The sequence below is a fragment of the Pungitius pungitius genome, chromosome 14 (assembly GCF_949316345.1).
Source record: "Pungitius pungitius chromosome 14, fPunPun2.1, whole genome shotgun sequence".
Classification (NCBI taxonomy): Eukaryota; Metazoa; Chordata; class Actinopteri; order Perciformes; family Gasterosteidae; genus Pungitius; species Pungitius pungitius.
Window position 1 is genome coordinate 11,190,827 of NC_084913.1, and position 15,990 is coordinate 11,206,816.

General features: G+C 46.6%; 1 protein-coding gene across 2 annotated transcripts; it reads left to right on the forward strand.

Moving 5' to 3' along the window:
* Positions 1 to 7,813: 7,813 nt before the first annotated feature.
* LOC134103968 (uncharacterized) lies at positions 7,814 to 13,725 on the forward strand. Of its 2 annotated transcripts, none has more exons than XR_009941571.1 (3): positions 7,814 to 10,333; positions 10,731 to 10,829; positions 13,651 to 13,725. XR_009941571.1 is itself a non-coding variant. In XM_062557253.1 (3 exons), the coding sequence occupies exons 1-2, from the start codon at positions 7,839 to 7,841 to the stop codon at positions 10,787 to 10,789; spliced, it is 1,647 nt and encodes a 548-aa protein (XP_062413237.1). In that variant the 5' UTR covers positions 7,815 to 7,838; the 3' UTR covers positions 10,790 to 10,829; positions 13,651 to 13,725. The 2 variants fall into 2 exon arrangements, 1 of the variants encoding a protein (XP_062413237.1); XM_062557253.1 differs by having other exon boundaries at positions 7,815 to 9,426.
* Positions 13,726 to 15,990: the final 2,265 nt, after the last annotated feature.

Consider the following 15,990-nt stretch of genomic DNA (forward strand, 5'->3'; position numbering starts at 1 on the left):
AGTTCTTTCCCCTACATCCTTTTTTTCCAGTGAGAACCTGAATCCCCAGTCCCACACTCCACCACCTCATCAATTGCTTCTTGCACTTTCTTGACCGCATGTTCCATGCTTCTTTTATCCAGTTGTTCTTCCGCTATGCAGCTTAATTAGAAAGCCTTAGTTCCACATCATATCGTATGCTTTTTATATGTTAAAAAACACTGCTATGACACTCTGCTATGAGTTTCCTTGTTGCTATTCACACGTTTGTCTCAAGTCTTCCTCACTCCCTGGACAAAACTCCATGTCTACCAAACTGCTTATGTCTGATCCATTCACGGAGCAGCTGTGCTCAACTGCCTAGAGAGAGGTTGTCACTCCCAGACTTGGATTTCACACATTTTGCCGATTTGTTTTTTCCTGTTCACATCCTGCTGATGTCACCACCATCCTCCGTGCCAGAGACGAGCCCCCTGAAAGCTCAGGGTTTTAGTGACGTGATAAATGGCTGAGGATTTTTGAGGGCCTCTTAAAAGACCTGCCAACTCTCACTGTTTTGCCGTGTGACACACGCTTTTGCCAGACTTCCAATTTCTCACTCAAAAAGAATATCTGATTTTGGTCTAACACAGGGCCATTACTTTTTAAACTCCCCGATTTTGAAAATTGAAAGTCAACCAATTGATGCATATACTGTATATATAGCGCTCCGGATTATAAGGCGTCGTTTTTTGAGAAAAAAATTTAGGATTTAAAGTGTGCCTTGTAGTCACGAAAATACGGTAGATATAAATTCTTATAATAGCAAATAGCAGTCGAATCAATAAATTATACTTTTAAAATGTAACAACTGCTTTCAAAAGGACCGTGTGGGGTTAAAATCAATCATCAATCACTTAACTGAATCAGAAGTTCCTGAGACAACTCCTTTGTCCTTTAGCAGGGTTTAATTTGGAATTGAATATGTAAACATTGGTACTTCAATCTGAAAGTTTAAGTTTAATTTTTGGGAGATTCTTTGGCAAAAAATGTAAATCTCTCTGTTCCAATAATCCACCACATGATTAACAGTTTGAGCTGATTACTCCATGCTTCCGTAAAAACAAAGAACAAAACACAAAACCTTGAGCCGTCAACTACAGTCTCAACTAATGTATTTTACCTAAATAGAGGATTGGCTGTTAACCAAAACATGGCAGTAACTAACGAGGAGAAACATCTCTCACTGATTGCACTCTGTCCAACGTTAGCTAACGTTAGCTAGTGTGAGATGTTTGGGTGCTTTTTACATTATTTTTCTTTAGAGCAGATGTTGTGACAATCACAGTGAAAACCTCCTGTGCAACAACAATCCAAGATGGACCAGCTCAAACTAGTGTTGGATTCTTCTCATCAACCAACTAGGAGGGATTGGAAAATCCCAACACTAGCTGGCAAGCGAGCCAGCCTTCTTAGCTAACGTTAGTTACATAGCTAATCAGATCTAACTAACGTAACGGACTCCTCACCCAGACAGTTAAATAATTTTAAGGTAACTAACACATAGTTATCACTCACTCTAGATAATGGTATATTGCTCGGTCGCCTGGTGACGGAAGGACACGTATTTCTTGATGTTTTCTCTCCCATTGATTGTCAGCAGAATAATTAGCGGTGCTGGTGGACAATGACGTTGGGAGTTCGTTGTTGGCAAGTTTGTTCGTTGTTTCAAGTGTGGGTTGTTCTCTTGTGGTGGTCCTCCACCCAAAGCTAATCTATCTTCCATATTTGGATGGTTAATGGGTGCATGGTTTTTTTCTTTGAACCAGAGACTGTGACACAGCCTGGATTTGCCCTCCCCGGACTCACAGGTCTGATCAAGAAGTGCTTCTTTTTTTAAATTTTATTATTTTTATTTTTACCGCACACAACATCCCTCAAGGCGAGAATCAAAACATTCAATGCCAAATGGACCGGATTGTCACGGCTGACTGGCCAGTTTCCGTCAGAATGTGTGGGTGCGTCTTCACCAGGAAGAGGGTAAACAGGGCCCTGCAGAAGTGTTTGAAGTTGACGTACTCGTTTAATCCGAGGCAGAGGTTGTCCTCGGCGTATTCTGTGAAAAAACAACGCGCATGATTACCATACTACTTAATTCTGCTTAAGGGGGGCTTGATGTCCACATACGAGGCTAATTACTCTGCCATCTAGTGGTGTCAGAAGAGTAAAACACATTACAGGTCAAATTCAAGATGTCAAGGAACACCCCAGGAATTTCGGATGGCCACTCCCGACCCAACCGTCGACCAGGTACACTTAGTGTAAGTAATACTTAGTGACAGTAACGATCTACTATGCCACTAAACATGATGTCCACATAAGGGGACAGAGGAATTTAGTGTTGTTGATAATGCTAAAATGTTAGCTAAAATGCTAACAACAAAATGTGAGTGTAAAAACGTAGTTTGGGAAGATTTTGGTAGAAAATAATAGTTTACAACAGTACAGACAGATATAGCATGATTTATGAATAAATCTACATGGTTTTGTATTTGATTAGATAGAAAGTTAGATAGCTAGCTAGCTATCAAGCAATCTAGCTAGATAGACTTTTATTGCCATTCAAAAATATATACCAGTGCATATCTGAACAAAATGTGTTGCATAATGGCTCTAAGATAGTTCAAATCAAAACAGCAGCATCTATCTATTGATGAGCAGATGATTCCATTTACAGGAGCCTGTCTGTGTCGCCAGTATCTGCCAATGAAGCCAAACCCAGTTGGCATGAAAAACTTTTGCACTACATCAGATGGCATTGTGCTGGTCTTTGACATATATCAATGTGCAGATGCACTGCGTGAGCAGGTTGAAGAACCAGAAGATCTGGGTTTTGGAAGCTTGGTCATCAATTGTCTGTGTCAAATTCTGCATCCTGGTACAAAGTTGTATTGTGATCGGTTCTTCACAACCGTTGCCGGTGTGGAACGAATAATGACGAAGCAGGTCTACGTGACTGGTACAGTTATGAAGAATCGCGTTGCTGCACCAGTGCAGAAGCTACCAACTGACAAAGCAATGAAAAAGGCTGGAAGAGGCACCTCAGCAGAAGTTACCACTGAGATGGAAACATTGGCGTAGTGAAGTGGTATGACAATAAACCAGTACTGATGATATCTGTTGTTCATGCTATTCAACCAGAAGACACCTGCAAGCGATGGGACAAGAAACTGAAACGATATGTGACTATCTCACGACCAAGTATTATCCGTAAATACAACTCCAAGATGGGTGGGGTTGACTTGGTCAACAGAATGATATGCTATTATTGCATGAACATCCTTACTAAAAAGTGGACACTGCGGATGCTAATGCACTTCATGGATCTGGCATTGGCCAACAGCTGGCTACTGTACCGCAAAGATCTTGCTGTATGTGGTACACCAAAGAAGACAATCATGCAGTTCCTTGAGTTCCACATGGAAGTGGCTAAGGCCTTCTTGGCCCAGCGTGACAATGGTGTACCAGAAGACGATGCAGACCTTTCAGAACAAGGGAAAAAAGGTCAAGTGAAGGAGGTGCCCCATATCTCAATCTGCAGAAGGGCCAATGCACATTTTCCAGAGGTGGTCAACCTGAAGAATGTAGCCCGCTGCAGAACGGCAGGCTGCTCCAGGAAATCACAAGTGCAGTGTGGGACATGCAAGGTATTTCTGTGCTTGCAAAGGGATTGCAACTGTTACACTGCTTTCACACATAGGTGTGAACATGATTATACAGAAAAGGGGCATTCCTAGTTTGAAATAGTAATAGTTCCAGAAATTGAAATGGACAGTTTTAGATGGAACAGTGACATGTATACTATATGTGGTGGAAATTTGTGAATTGAAGCCTTGTGAGAAATCAAAAGTATCTTGAACTCGCTTTATGATTAAGTATTTATTACTAACTAGAATATAGAAAATGATAAAGAATACAGAAATCATCAACACAAGCCGTATGTACAGACAGAAGTCAAATGACTACAATTCAGCTGAAAAGGGAAAGATTGTTCCTCCTCCCTCGGAGGAGCAGCAAGATCTGACAAAGAGAGAGGGGGGACGTCTGTTTTATACCCTTCAAGAAGACCCCTGTTACTTTGCCCCCGCCCCCCCCCCCCAAGACAGGTAACAAACAAGATACGGATCAGTCAAAAACATCTGTGGGTCTCAGGGCGTCCTCAGGCACTAAGCTAGGTCACAAAAGGTCACACCTGGAATTGCTCACAATTTGCAGTTCGACCAATTCTCCCCCAACAGTATATATTTATACCTTGTCACAGAAATAAGATTTCTTCCTGCAACTGTTTGCAGTACTTCAAACGAGCCGTAGTGTTGATGTGACTGCTGAAGGGGCCAAATATTTTTTCTAGTTTTGTCTTTGCTCTGTTTGTTCAAAACATGTTCAAAAATATGTTTATATGTGTTTTGAATGAATGCAAAAGCTGTCAAGAAAAAACAGCTGTGTTCAGGTTGGTAAATAAAGAGTAGAACACTTTATTTCACAATGATGACTTTTGGGTTTTATGGGAATTTGGACCGAGTGTACACGTATGTGGACATCATTTTTCTCAAAAACTACATCATGTCAAATGATGATGCTTAGTTTGTATACTAATCAGGTCCCAATAATCCCATATAGCAATTAGAATAGAAATTAAAAATGCACATCAAATAAGAGCTTGGGTTTTAGGAGGATAGGATAGCACCCAATCCCAAACTACTGGCGTCTGTCTCAACAGTGAAAGGGAGAGAGAAATCTGCATGACCTAACAAAGGGGCACTGGTGAGTCTCTCTTTCAACAGCTCAAAAACCTCCTGACACTCTGCAGTCCATAAACTCCCAAAGAGCTGTTTAGACCTGGTGGGACTGTTGCTTCTGAGGCACACATTAACCACGTTCTGTAGTGGGCCTGCCAATATAGAGAACCCTGCTATAACCTCCTATAATAACTACAGAAGCCTAAGAATGATCTTAAGTCTTTTACAGTGTTGGGGACTTTCCACTGTTGCACTGCAGCTATCTTCTCCGGATTAGTCCCAATGCCATCGGCTGATATCTAGTGAACAAGGAAGCGTACTTCTGACTGCAAAAAGTGACACTTCTTTACCTTGACTTTGAGCCCGGTCTCCTTCAGCCTCAGCAGGACCCTCTCAAGCCTCACTAGATGGTCTTCAAATGACTACACCAAAATATCATCTAAATACACAAGCATGATTTGCAGAACTAAGTCACTCATAGTTACCTGCATCAGTCTCTGAAATGTCGCTGGCCCATTACACACTCCGAAAGGCAATCGAGAATACTCGTACAACCCAAAGGGTGTTGTAAACGCATCATGTCATCATCATGCACTGCAACCTGATGGTATCCGCTAGCAAGGTCAATAGTCGAAAATAATTTTGCACCATGCAGGGCATTAAAAAATATTTGTCGATGCGAGGCAGAGGAAAAGCGTCACGTCGGGTCTTTGAGTTTAATGTCCTGTAATCAACACATAGCCGTAGACTACTGTCAGATTTTCTGACCAAAACCACCGGTGAAGCACATGCACTCTCACTTTCGTAAATAACACCCTTCTTTAGAAGCTTAGTGATGTGTTCTCTGACCTCGCCATACTGTGTAGGGGATATTCGGCGCTATGGCTGTGCTACAGGAATGTCATCTACCAGATGGATCTCATGTTTAACCCGGTCTGTGTAACCTAGGTCCTCATCTTGGAAAGCAAACACATCTGCATACTGAGCTAGTAGTGCAGCTAGCTTAGCCTGCTCCTGCTCTGTACCACCTATGTGCAGCCGCTCCAGGATTGACTGAACGTCATTGCCCTCTTCTGAGTTGTCTTTCTGGACAACCGTCACTTCTTCTTGGTCTGCTGCGATTCGCTGGAAATGCACCTCGGTCTGGTCATTTTCAACACACTGTCAATAGTCTTAGAGCCTGTAGTCTCACCTCGGATTGCCTGGCTCTAGGCATCCGAGGTGGCTAGGTTTCCTGAATAGATGCATTGGTAGTAGTGGAATGGCTTTCTGGTTTGCGCCGTGTACACTCCTTTGAGATATGTCCCTCCCCTTTACATTTGAAGCAAATGGGCTTCCCATCTTCTGTAAACTGGGGCCTTAGTCTGGGCTTCCCAGTGTGAGATGTGGGGTTCTCTGTGTGTGTCTTCTTGTATTTACTTTTTAGCTTGTAGAATAGATGTCCGCTTGTAGGACAGATGGTGTGACCGGATCGGTCCTTATAAGGCAGACAATGTGAATGGTGGAAGAGAGAGCACAGGAAAAATGAAGATAAAATATTATCTGAGATAACACACCTGCGACCGAAGGGAGAGCCAGTTTGAACCCATTTTCAGGGCAAGGCCGAAGGCTGCAGGAGAGAGTACCAGACACTCATTGTTCGGGGAAGGCGTTTGTTACAGAAGGATGAACTGGGTTGAACCAACGTTCAAGGGCACCAGAGGGATTAAAACAGGTCAGTGTCAGAAGGCAGGCGGACTTTGGAAGGGATTTGCTTGCGATGCATTTCGATGTATTTCATTGTCTCCAGATATATCTGCGGAGAATTGCTCATGTACAACTTTTTCTCTTCTAAATAAATGTTAAACTTTTTAACTAATTTCCTGCAGTGGATTCTTCTATCAACCAACTCGGGTGGATAAGGAATATCCTAACAATTTTGGGGGCTCGTCCGGGATAGGAGTTTTCCTGCAGGGGGAATTCGGTCCAAGAGCTTTCACCTGCTGAACACTGCGTACTCCCAGGCCGGCCTCAAAACAAGGTAAGCAGAAACCTGTTACTAATTCTGCATATTGATTAATCTAAAATAAGGAGTACGCTGTGGATTGGTGGTGAAGGAACCAAATTGATACATGAGCAATTCGCTAAAGTTAATATTAAGGAAACCGGTAAAAGTGCGCAACAATAGTACCGGCGAGTACTATTGGGTTTAGTAGGTACCGGCGAGTACCAAGGGATCTTCTATCCGACACAAATTAAAGGATCAGGGATCCTATTGGGTTTGGTGGGTACCGGCGAGTACCAAGGGATCAATGATCTGACACAAATAAAAGGATTTTGAATCCTAGTCTTTGGTTTGGCAACCCCATCAGTTCCTGACGAGGGCTGAAGTCGCTAGGTGAGTGTCCTGGGGATTTGAGGACCCCCGAAAACTGGTCTTTGGTTTGGCAACCCCATCAGACCCTGACGAGGGCTGAAGTCGCTAGGTGAGTGTCCTGGGGATTTGAGGACCCCCGAAAACTGGTCTTTGGTTTGGCAACCCCATCAGACCCTGACGAGGGCTGAAGTAGCTAGGTTGGAGTCCTGGGGATTTGAGGACCCCCGAATCCCAGGGTTGGAGTCCCTAGGAGTAAAAGCTCCTTAAATCCTGGGCTGCAGTCTCTGAGCAGCTCGTGTGTGTGTGTGTGTGTGTGTGGGTGCAAGCAAGCAGGAGAGTGAAAAAAAAAAGAAAAAAAAAAAGAGGGGAAACTGAGAACATAGACGGTCCGAGAGGTTAATATAAACTTTCGGTGTAATACATTGATGACCGAGAGGTTAACATAAACTTTCGGTGTAATACATTGATGACCGAGAGGTTAACATAAACTTTCGTTGTAATACATTGATTCTCGGAAGGTTAAGATAAACTTCCGTTATAATGCATTGATTTCGAAGGGTTAAAATAAACCTTCGTTACAATAAAAGAATTCTGGAAGTATAACATAAGTTCTCAGAACAAACGGGGAAGCTTGCTGGAGCTGCGGAGAACATTTACTGTGTCACACTGAGGTGAACAGCTGTCCGAGCGGGTTAAAGCGATTATAACTGGGAACTGTGGTTGGAATGGAAGATGAATATGATCGGGAAACTGTTGACGGCGGCTGGGGGCCAGCGCCGGGGTATCGATGGAAAATAATAAACGACCAGCTGAGGCTGTTGTTGGTGGCGGTGGGTGGAGAGACCACCGGGAAAAAGAAGCATGAGGCTGTGGAGCGCACGGAACGCGCGGTGAGAAAGTTGTTAGAAAAGAAAGGCGTTAGTTTGGCAGACAGGCTGTCACTGGCGCAGATTTTGTGGGAGAAGGAGAGAGATTGTAGAGAAGAAAAGAAGGAGCTTGAGTCGAAACGCGAGAAGGCGAGTGTGTTGAAAAAAGGAAAACTTCGTAAAGAGATGGAGGATGTGGAGGACATGAGGTCCGCATTGTTTTCGTACTGGATAAAAAGTAAAGCCGTGGGGAGAAATAACCAGGAACGGTGTAATGAGGAAAGACCACCGGCATACGATGTTGAAATAAACGGTGTGAATTCGGCTTCTGCACCTGCTGGGTTGTATCCTGTATTAAATATAACGGGGGGAGAGTTGGAAGTTGAAGAAAGTGTACCACTGCGGGGTTGTCGGGGCAACGAGGTAACGGGGGAAAGCCGGCCTTTCGAAGCGCGTCAAAATCGGGGGGGGTTTAAAGAATGGACGGACTCACGCACTCCGGGGAGAAGGGACAGCTCAGAAGTGCAGCGGAGAAATAAGGCGGATAAGGGAAAGTATTTAGCCGGGGCGAATGAGCGGGTGAAAACACAATTGAGATACGGGGAATCACCAGACATGGGGGAGAGAGGAAAAAAAGGCTCTGCCTCGGCTCAGGAGGAGCAAAACGGGGAATGCGGGGATAACAGCGACCCAGAGATTCACGGGGAACCGGGAAAAATGTATCCGTTATTCATGTCTTCTCGAGGTGTTAATAAATACAAGCCGTGGTCGCTGGGAGACGTGTCTGCTCTAGTCGCGCAAATGCCTGCACCATCTGAAGGGGGAGATAAGTGGCTAAAACAACTCGATACGCTTACTAACGGACACACGCTGGCGCTCGGCGACTTTAGGGCTGTAGCAGCCAGATGCATGACCGCACATGATTTAGCGGACGTGGAAAACAGAGCGGGGGTGACCCGACAAGCCGATGACGACAGATTTTTGTATTTCGCGACGGAGATCGGGGACGCAATGCGCGAGAAATGGCCACTTCTAATGTCGACTAAAATACCAAAATTACCATGGGACGCGAAGAAAACCCCGCGCGCGTATTTGGACGAATGTAAAGAGACCTGGGTAAAAAGCACTAGCCATCATCCGGGAACGGAGGGCATACAGAGAGAATGGTTCAGACAGGCGGTGCTGGAGGGAGTACCAGAGGGGGTAAAAGCTAAAATGATCACTAATCCAGACTTGCCAGGAAGTGAATCTGCTGTGTGGGAAAGACATTTACTGCACCATTTACAGGACGCGACTGAGGAAGCGACAGGGGAAGAGAAGCAGCTAAAAGAATTACAGGCTCAGCTTCTTAGGCTTCAGCTCACTAAGGTCAAACAGGAAGTGAGCGACAAGAAGCAGAAAGGGAAAGACGAGCGACAGATGACAGTCCAGGCTGCCCCAGCTGAAGGTAACGCCCCAGATTTGTATCCACTCCCACCATGGGAGGAGACGTCGTATGGGACAGCCCAGGGGTGGGGCCCAAACCGAGGGGGCGGTTATCGGGGAGGTTACAGAAGTAATTACAGGGGTGGCGCTGGTCGGAGAGGATCATACGGTGGGGGAGGAGAAAGAGGCGGCTACCAAGGGAGAGACGCTTGTTTCAACTGTGGTATGGAGGGGCACTGGCGCATGGAGTGTCCTAGCAAAAAGAAGAGACAGGGGAGGGGCAGGGGTGTCCCGTCTCCGGGGGCTTGGGCCCCCAATCCACATGCTGCGCCACCTAGGGGACAATACCCTGCACTGGAGGACTGGGGCCATGAGGCGGATGCCTCTCAGTGACACACCCCGATGGGAGACTCCGACAGCAGGGGCAGGGCAGACCCCATGCTGTCACTCACGGTACTGCAACAACAACTTCCGTTTCTCGTTGACACTGGGGCCACATACTCCACCATACAAGCAGCGGGCTCGTCTGCTATGTCCAAAGACAGTGTCAGCGTTATGGGATTCTCCGGGGTGTCACAGAAACTGCCTATAACAGTCCCCCTACCGGTGAAAGTGGGAAATCAGACATTGACTCACTCTTTTGTTGTCTCACCTCAAGTTCCAGTGAATCTTATGGGAAGGGATCTTCTCATCAAAACAGGGGCTTCAATCTTGTGCGGCCCGGACGGACTGAGTGTCACATTGCTGGATGGAACTGTGTTGCATTGCAATGACAATGGACAGACTAATGGCCAGTGGGTGATGCAGCCACTGCAACAACAACAGTGCGCAGACATCTACTGGGGCCTCCTAAAGCCTGAGTGTCCTGACATCCCAGGGGTGATGGCTCTTTACCAAAAGTGGAAGCCTTGGATAACTCTTCTTGATCCGTGTGTTTCTCCTCCTGACCCGCCTCATGTAACATTGTTCTATGATAGACAAGGGGATGATTGCTACTGGGATGAATTTATGGGGCACTTAGAGAGCACTGAGTGGGAGGTGACGTCCCAAAACCTCTATGTGGGCCCAGAAGGGGTAGCCGCAGCTGTTGTCCTCTCTCCTGATCAATTGAAATGGTATTTAATGAGCCAAGAGGCGGTGCCACATGTATCGCTGGCTCTGCATCCCAAACATCAGGCTAAAGACTTGGGTCCAATGACTAAACGAGCAGTGCTGCTAGATGACTGGGTGTGCACTCAACTGCCTGATGTTTGTTTTTCTCCTTCCGCTAAGATGTACAGAATTTCAGGGAAAGCGACTAACACTGTCATTTTAACGCACGAACAGGTGTCCAGAGACCACGGAAGGGAGAAGACCGACCATCCCCACACAGCTATCCTTCTTGAGAAACTTCCAGACTACCTCTGGTCCGAAGGCCCGACTGACGTAGGTTTTTGTAACACATATAAACCAGTAACGTTTGAAATTCAAAAGCGACCCCCCATTTGGCAGTCCCAATACCCTCACAAGCCAGCCGCGGCAGAGGGGATCAGGGACACTATAGAGGGACTCATTAAGTCGGGAGTACTGGAGCCCTCTCAGTCCGCCTGGAACACACCCATTCTCCCGGTAGAAAAGGAAGCAACTGGTAAATATCGCATGGCACATGATCTCAGAAAGATAAACGACATGCTGGTAACGACAACGGTACCCGTCCCGAACCCATACACTGCGTTGACTAGTCTAACACCACAACAACAATGGTTCACGTGCATTGATTTGGCAAACGCGATCTTTTGCATACCACTACAGGAAAACTTGCGGGATGTATTCTCATTCACATATGGGAACAAGCAACTACGTTATACTCGGCTACCGCAAGGATTTGCTCTTTCACCTGGTATTTTCAATCAAGTGTTAAAACAAGCATTGACAGGTTGTCCGCTCCCAGAGGGCACGACGCTGATCCAATACGTCGACGATATCCTCCTCGCATCCACTTCAGCTGAATCCTGTGTGGAAGCAACAGACACCATCTTACGCTGGTTGGCCACGACCGGTTTCAAGGTCAGTAAGTCAAAGTTGCAGGTCGCCAGGCGGCAGGTTTCGTTTCTGGGGAGAGTGCTGTCAGGAAGCGGCTCAGGGCTCTCAGCCGCGCACAGGTCCAGTATTTTCCACCATTCGCGTCCACAGAATGTAAAGGAAATGCTTTCCTTCCTAGGACTCACGGGGTTCAGCAGACAATTCATTCCGCGTTATTCAAATCTCACTCAGATTCTACGTGCAAAGGTAAACGAGAAGGGGATGAGGAACCTCACTGCTGAACTCGATTGGGACCAAGGGGCGGAGGAGGCATTTATTACACTAAAAACAGAGCTGGCGCAGGCCGCAGACCTTGCAGTTCCAGATTACAGCGCGCCGTTTTACCTGGACGTTTCTGAAACAACAGGGGTAGTAAATGGGGTTTTGTTTCAGAAAAAGGGGGAGGGTAAAAGGAAGGTGCTTCTGTATATCAGTGCCATGATGGACAACATGGAAAAACGACACCATGAATGCACACAACACGCAGCAGGGGTTGCAAAGCTATTAATGAAAACAGCACACATAGTCATGGGCCACCCACTACACGTGCTAACAACACACAGCATAGTAGCTTATGTAAACTCACAAACTTTCACGATGACGTCACTAAGACAAAGAAGGCTGAGCAAGCTGTTAGAAGCTCCCAACCTCACCTTCACACATGAAGGCATCAACATGGCTGATCACATGAGAGAGGGGAAACCACACCAATGTGAGTACAAGGTGGAGCTGGAAGCAAAAGCACGAACCGACTTAAAAAGCACACCACTGACACACTTTGATTGGCAATTGTTCACTGATGGCAGCTGCTTCAGACATCCACAACATGGGTTGCAGTCCGGATACGCGGTAGTCAGAAGTAATGGGGCAGGAACAGAGGTTCTGGAAGCGGGAAGAATTCAGGGTCAACAGTCAGCACAGAGAGCGGAGGTACTCGCGCTGATAAGAGCGCTACAGCTGGCAGAAGGGAAGGCAGTAAACATCTATACTGACTCGGCTTATGCGGTAGGAGCAGCTCACGTGGAGCTGGGGCAGTGGTTAAGAGCAGGTTTTCTGACGGCTGGAGGAAAACCGATTAAACACGAACCAGAAATGAAAGACTTGGCGGCAGCCTTGGCTCTACCAAGCACAGTGGCCATTATAAAGTGTAAAGGACACGAGCAGTCCAACAGCACGGTGGCAAAGGGAAACCAGGCAGCAGATCAAGCTGCAAAACAGGCTGCAGGTTACCAAATGGGGCTCCAAATGGTAAGTGCAGAAGAAGAGGGACAGTTGGGGCCACAACTTAATGAGGAGCAAATTGCAGAAGCCCAAAAGGGGGCGTCTCCACAGGAGAAAACGGTGTGGAAACAAAGAGGGGCTACGGAGGCTGGAGGCCTCTGGAGGTCCCCGGACGGTCGTCCAGTGCTACCACCTGAAATCAGAAACAGGTGTTTGCAGGAGGCACACGGGATGGCACATGTGGGACACAAACAGATGAATAGGAATCTTTGTCACTGGTGGCATCCGTTTTTGGCAGACATGACACGTGAATATGTTAAGACCTGTAAAATATGCATCACGTTTAACCCAAAACCGACGGTGAAGCCGGAGATGGGGGTGTTTCCGTTGACATTGGTCCCGGGACGGGAAATAGTCATCGACTACACTGACATGATCACCCGATGCGAAGGTAAAAGGTATCTCCTGGTATGCGTGGACGCCTTGACCGGCTGGCCAGAGGCGTGGCCCACAAAAAAAGAGAACAGTAAATCAGTTATCAAATGTTTGATAAACCATTACATACCAAGACATGGGTTCCCTGAGAAAGTCAGGTCTGACAACGGCACACACTTCAAAAATCATGACCTACAAGAAGTGGAGAGAATGTTGGGTCTGAAACATGCTTTTGGTACAGTATATCACCCCCAATCCCAAGGGAAAGTAGAACGCATGAACCAAAACTTAAAACAAAAATTGGCTAAAATCTGTGCACAGACAAATTTAACCTGGGTTCAAGCCCTCCCACTTGCATTAATGGCCATCAGAAGCTCAGTCAATCAGGGTACAGGTTTCACCCCATACGAGCTGACCACTGGAAGACAGTTTCCCGGACCAAGCGCAGGCTTGAAGCTCCAGCCTGACCCGGAGACACCAACAGGTGAGTATGCAAGTCATTATAACGAACTACGAGCTCTCGTTTCAGATTTTGCAGTCCAGGTGCGAGACAGAACCGGAGGGCAGAACACCCCTGATCCCCACACAACAGCCTGGGTCCTCCTGAGGGTCATTAAGAGGAAGTGGTCGGAGCCACGGTGGACAGGACCATACCAGGTGGAGGAGAGAACCTCACACGCTGTGAGGCTGAGAGGGAAAGGGGACACCTGGTACCACTGGAGCCAGTGCGCCCCCGCGGACGAACCGGGTCGCACTCTTCAGGACATCCTGACAACGCAGCAGAAAGAGACGGAACTGGGCACTGGATAGTGCCCGGACGTGCTCTCGGCGGGCAGTGACCGACAGACACCCAGTGCATGGTGTTCTGTGTTGACTGTCTACAACGAAAGAAGAAGACCAGCGACGAAGAAATGCACAATGCTATCCTCTCCTCTCCTCTGTTCTATCTTTCTCAATTCTCCGCAGTTAGTTTAGTTGAAATAGAGAATGTTGAGCACGCTTAATATTTCCATAATTGCTATGGGGGGGGTAACGGTTGTTATTGCATTAGCTCTTATATACTTAGCTGTCACAGGTTCCACCTTGTTTGTTTGAGTGTTATTACAGTGTTGATACTATATAGCTTGGGTTGTTTTTGGGTATATCTTTCTGTGAGTTGTTTGTGTAATCTAGTGGAAAGGAAGCGAGCCACAGTAAGCGACAGAACCAACACTTGGGGGTCCCTTCTCAAAGTCAGACACGAAAAGACAGGGCGTGGTGTAAGGTAAGAGGTTTAAAGGTCCGGGGGGAGGCCCTCCTCCATCAGTATTGAAGGGCGGAGAGGACTTAGAGGAGGAGGTCGACCCGGCAGACTTACTCCATTAGTTAGGGTGATCTCTGTAAGAGATCAAAAGGGGGAAATTGTGAGATGTGGGGTTCTCTGTGTGTGTCTTCTTGTATTTACTTTTTAGCTTGTAGAATAGATGTCCGCTTGTAGGACAGATGGTGTGACCGGATCGGTCCTTATAAGGCAGACAATGTGAATGGTGGAAGAGAGAGCACAGGAAAAATGAAGATAAAATATTATCTGAGATAACACACCTGCGACCGAAGGGAGAGCCAGTTTGAACCCATTTTCAGGGCAAGGCCGAAGGCTGCAGGAGAGAGTACCAGACACTCATTGTTCGGGGAAGGCGTTTGTTACAGAAGGATGAACTGGGTTGAACCAACGTTCAAGGGCACCAGAGGGATTAAAACAGGTCAGTGTCAGAAGGCAGGCGGACTTTGGAAGGGATTTGCTTGCGATGCATTTCGATGTATTTCATTGTCTCCAGATATATCTGCGGAGAATTGCTCATGTACAACTTTTTCTCTTCTAAATAAATGTTAAACTTTTTAACTAATTTCCTGCAGTGGATTCTTCTATCAACCAACTCGGGTGGATAAGGAATATCCTAACACCAGCCAGGTCTTTTTTGTACTTCTCCTTGAGAGCGAGACCCTCTTTCAATGCAATAGTCAGCTCACCTATAGCTCTGCTCTGCTCTGAGACGACCTTAACGATGTCCTCTAAAGTAGTATTCTTTTCTGGTAAATTACCAGAGCGCTGGCCCTCCCCCTGATACTGTCACACACTACCGGTCTACTCTTAGCAACCTTGGTGTTACAGGGCTTGTCTTCAAGGGACCAGGCAATTGGCCTCTTCACGTACCTCTAGCAGAAATGACTGGGGCTTCTCCCTAACCATTTTACGTAACTCTCTTCTAAGAGAGGAATCTTGCACACCCTCCAATGAATTGATCTCTGACGGCTATCTTGGCATTTGACACAGCATCTGGCCTCTGTTTCAGGGCTAATCGTAGAATTTGGGAGAGTGCATGCGAGTACTCTTGTCCTCCTCCTCCCTTTGTTGCCGACCAAAAAATGTGTGTAACAGTTGAGCTACGCTACGTCTCTCTGTGTAAGCCTCTTGTAACAAAGTGAACAACTCACTAGGCTCTTTCAATTCTCCATTTGTGCAGAGTCTGACCTCCTCTAATGCAGACCCTCTTAAAAAAGATAGAATAAAATCAACCACGTCTTCAGGACTCTGGCCTCTGGTCTTAATTACACGGTCTAACTCATCAATAAACTCATCAACAGAGCTTCCATCTTTGGCTGCACCCCACTAAAGGGTTGGATCTGACGCTCTCTTGGCACATAAACATATGATCGGAGCGACCTTCTCCCTCAGCGTCCTCAGGGGACTCTGGATCTCAGCCGTCTAGTCACTGGTCCTTCACCGCAGCTCCTGGCAGGCCTCACCCGTCTTGGTTACGACTTTCACCGGGACTGCACGTTACCGCTAATTATTTGTGCACTTCCAGATCTAGTCTAATCAAATCCCCAA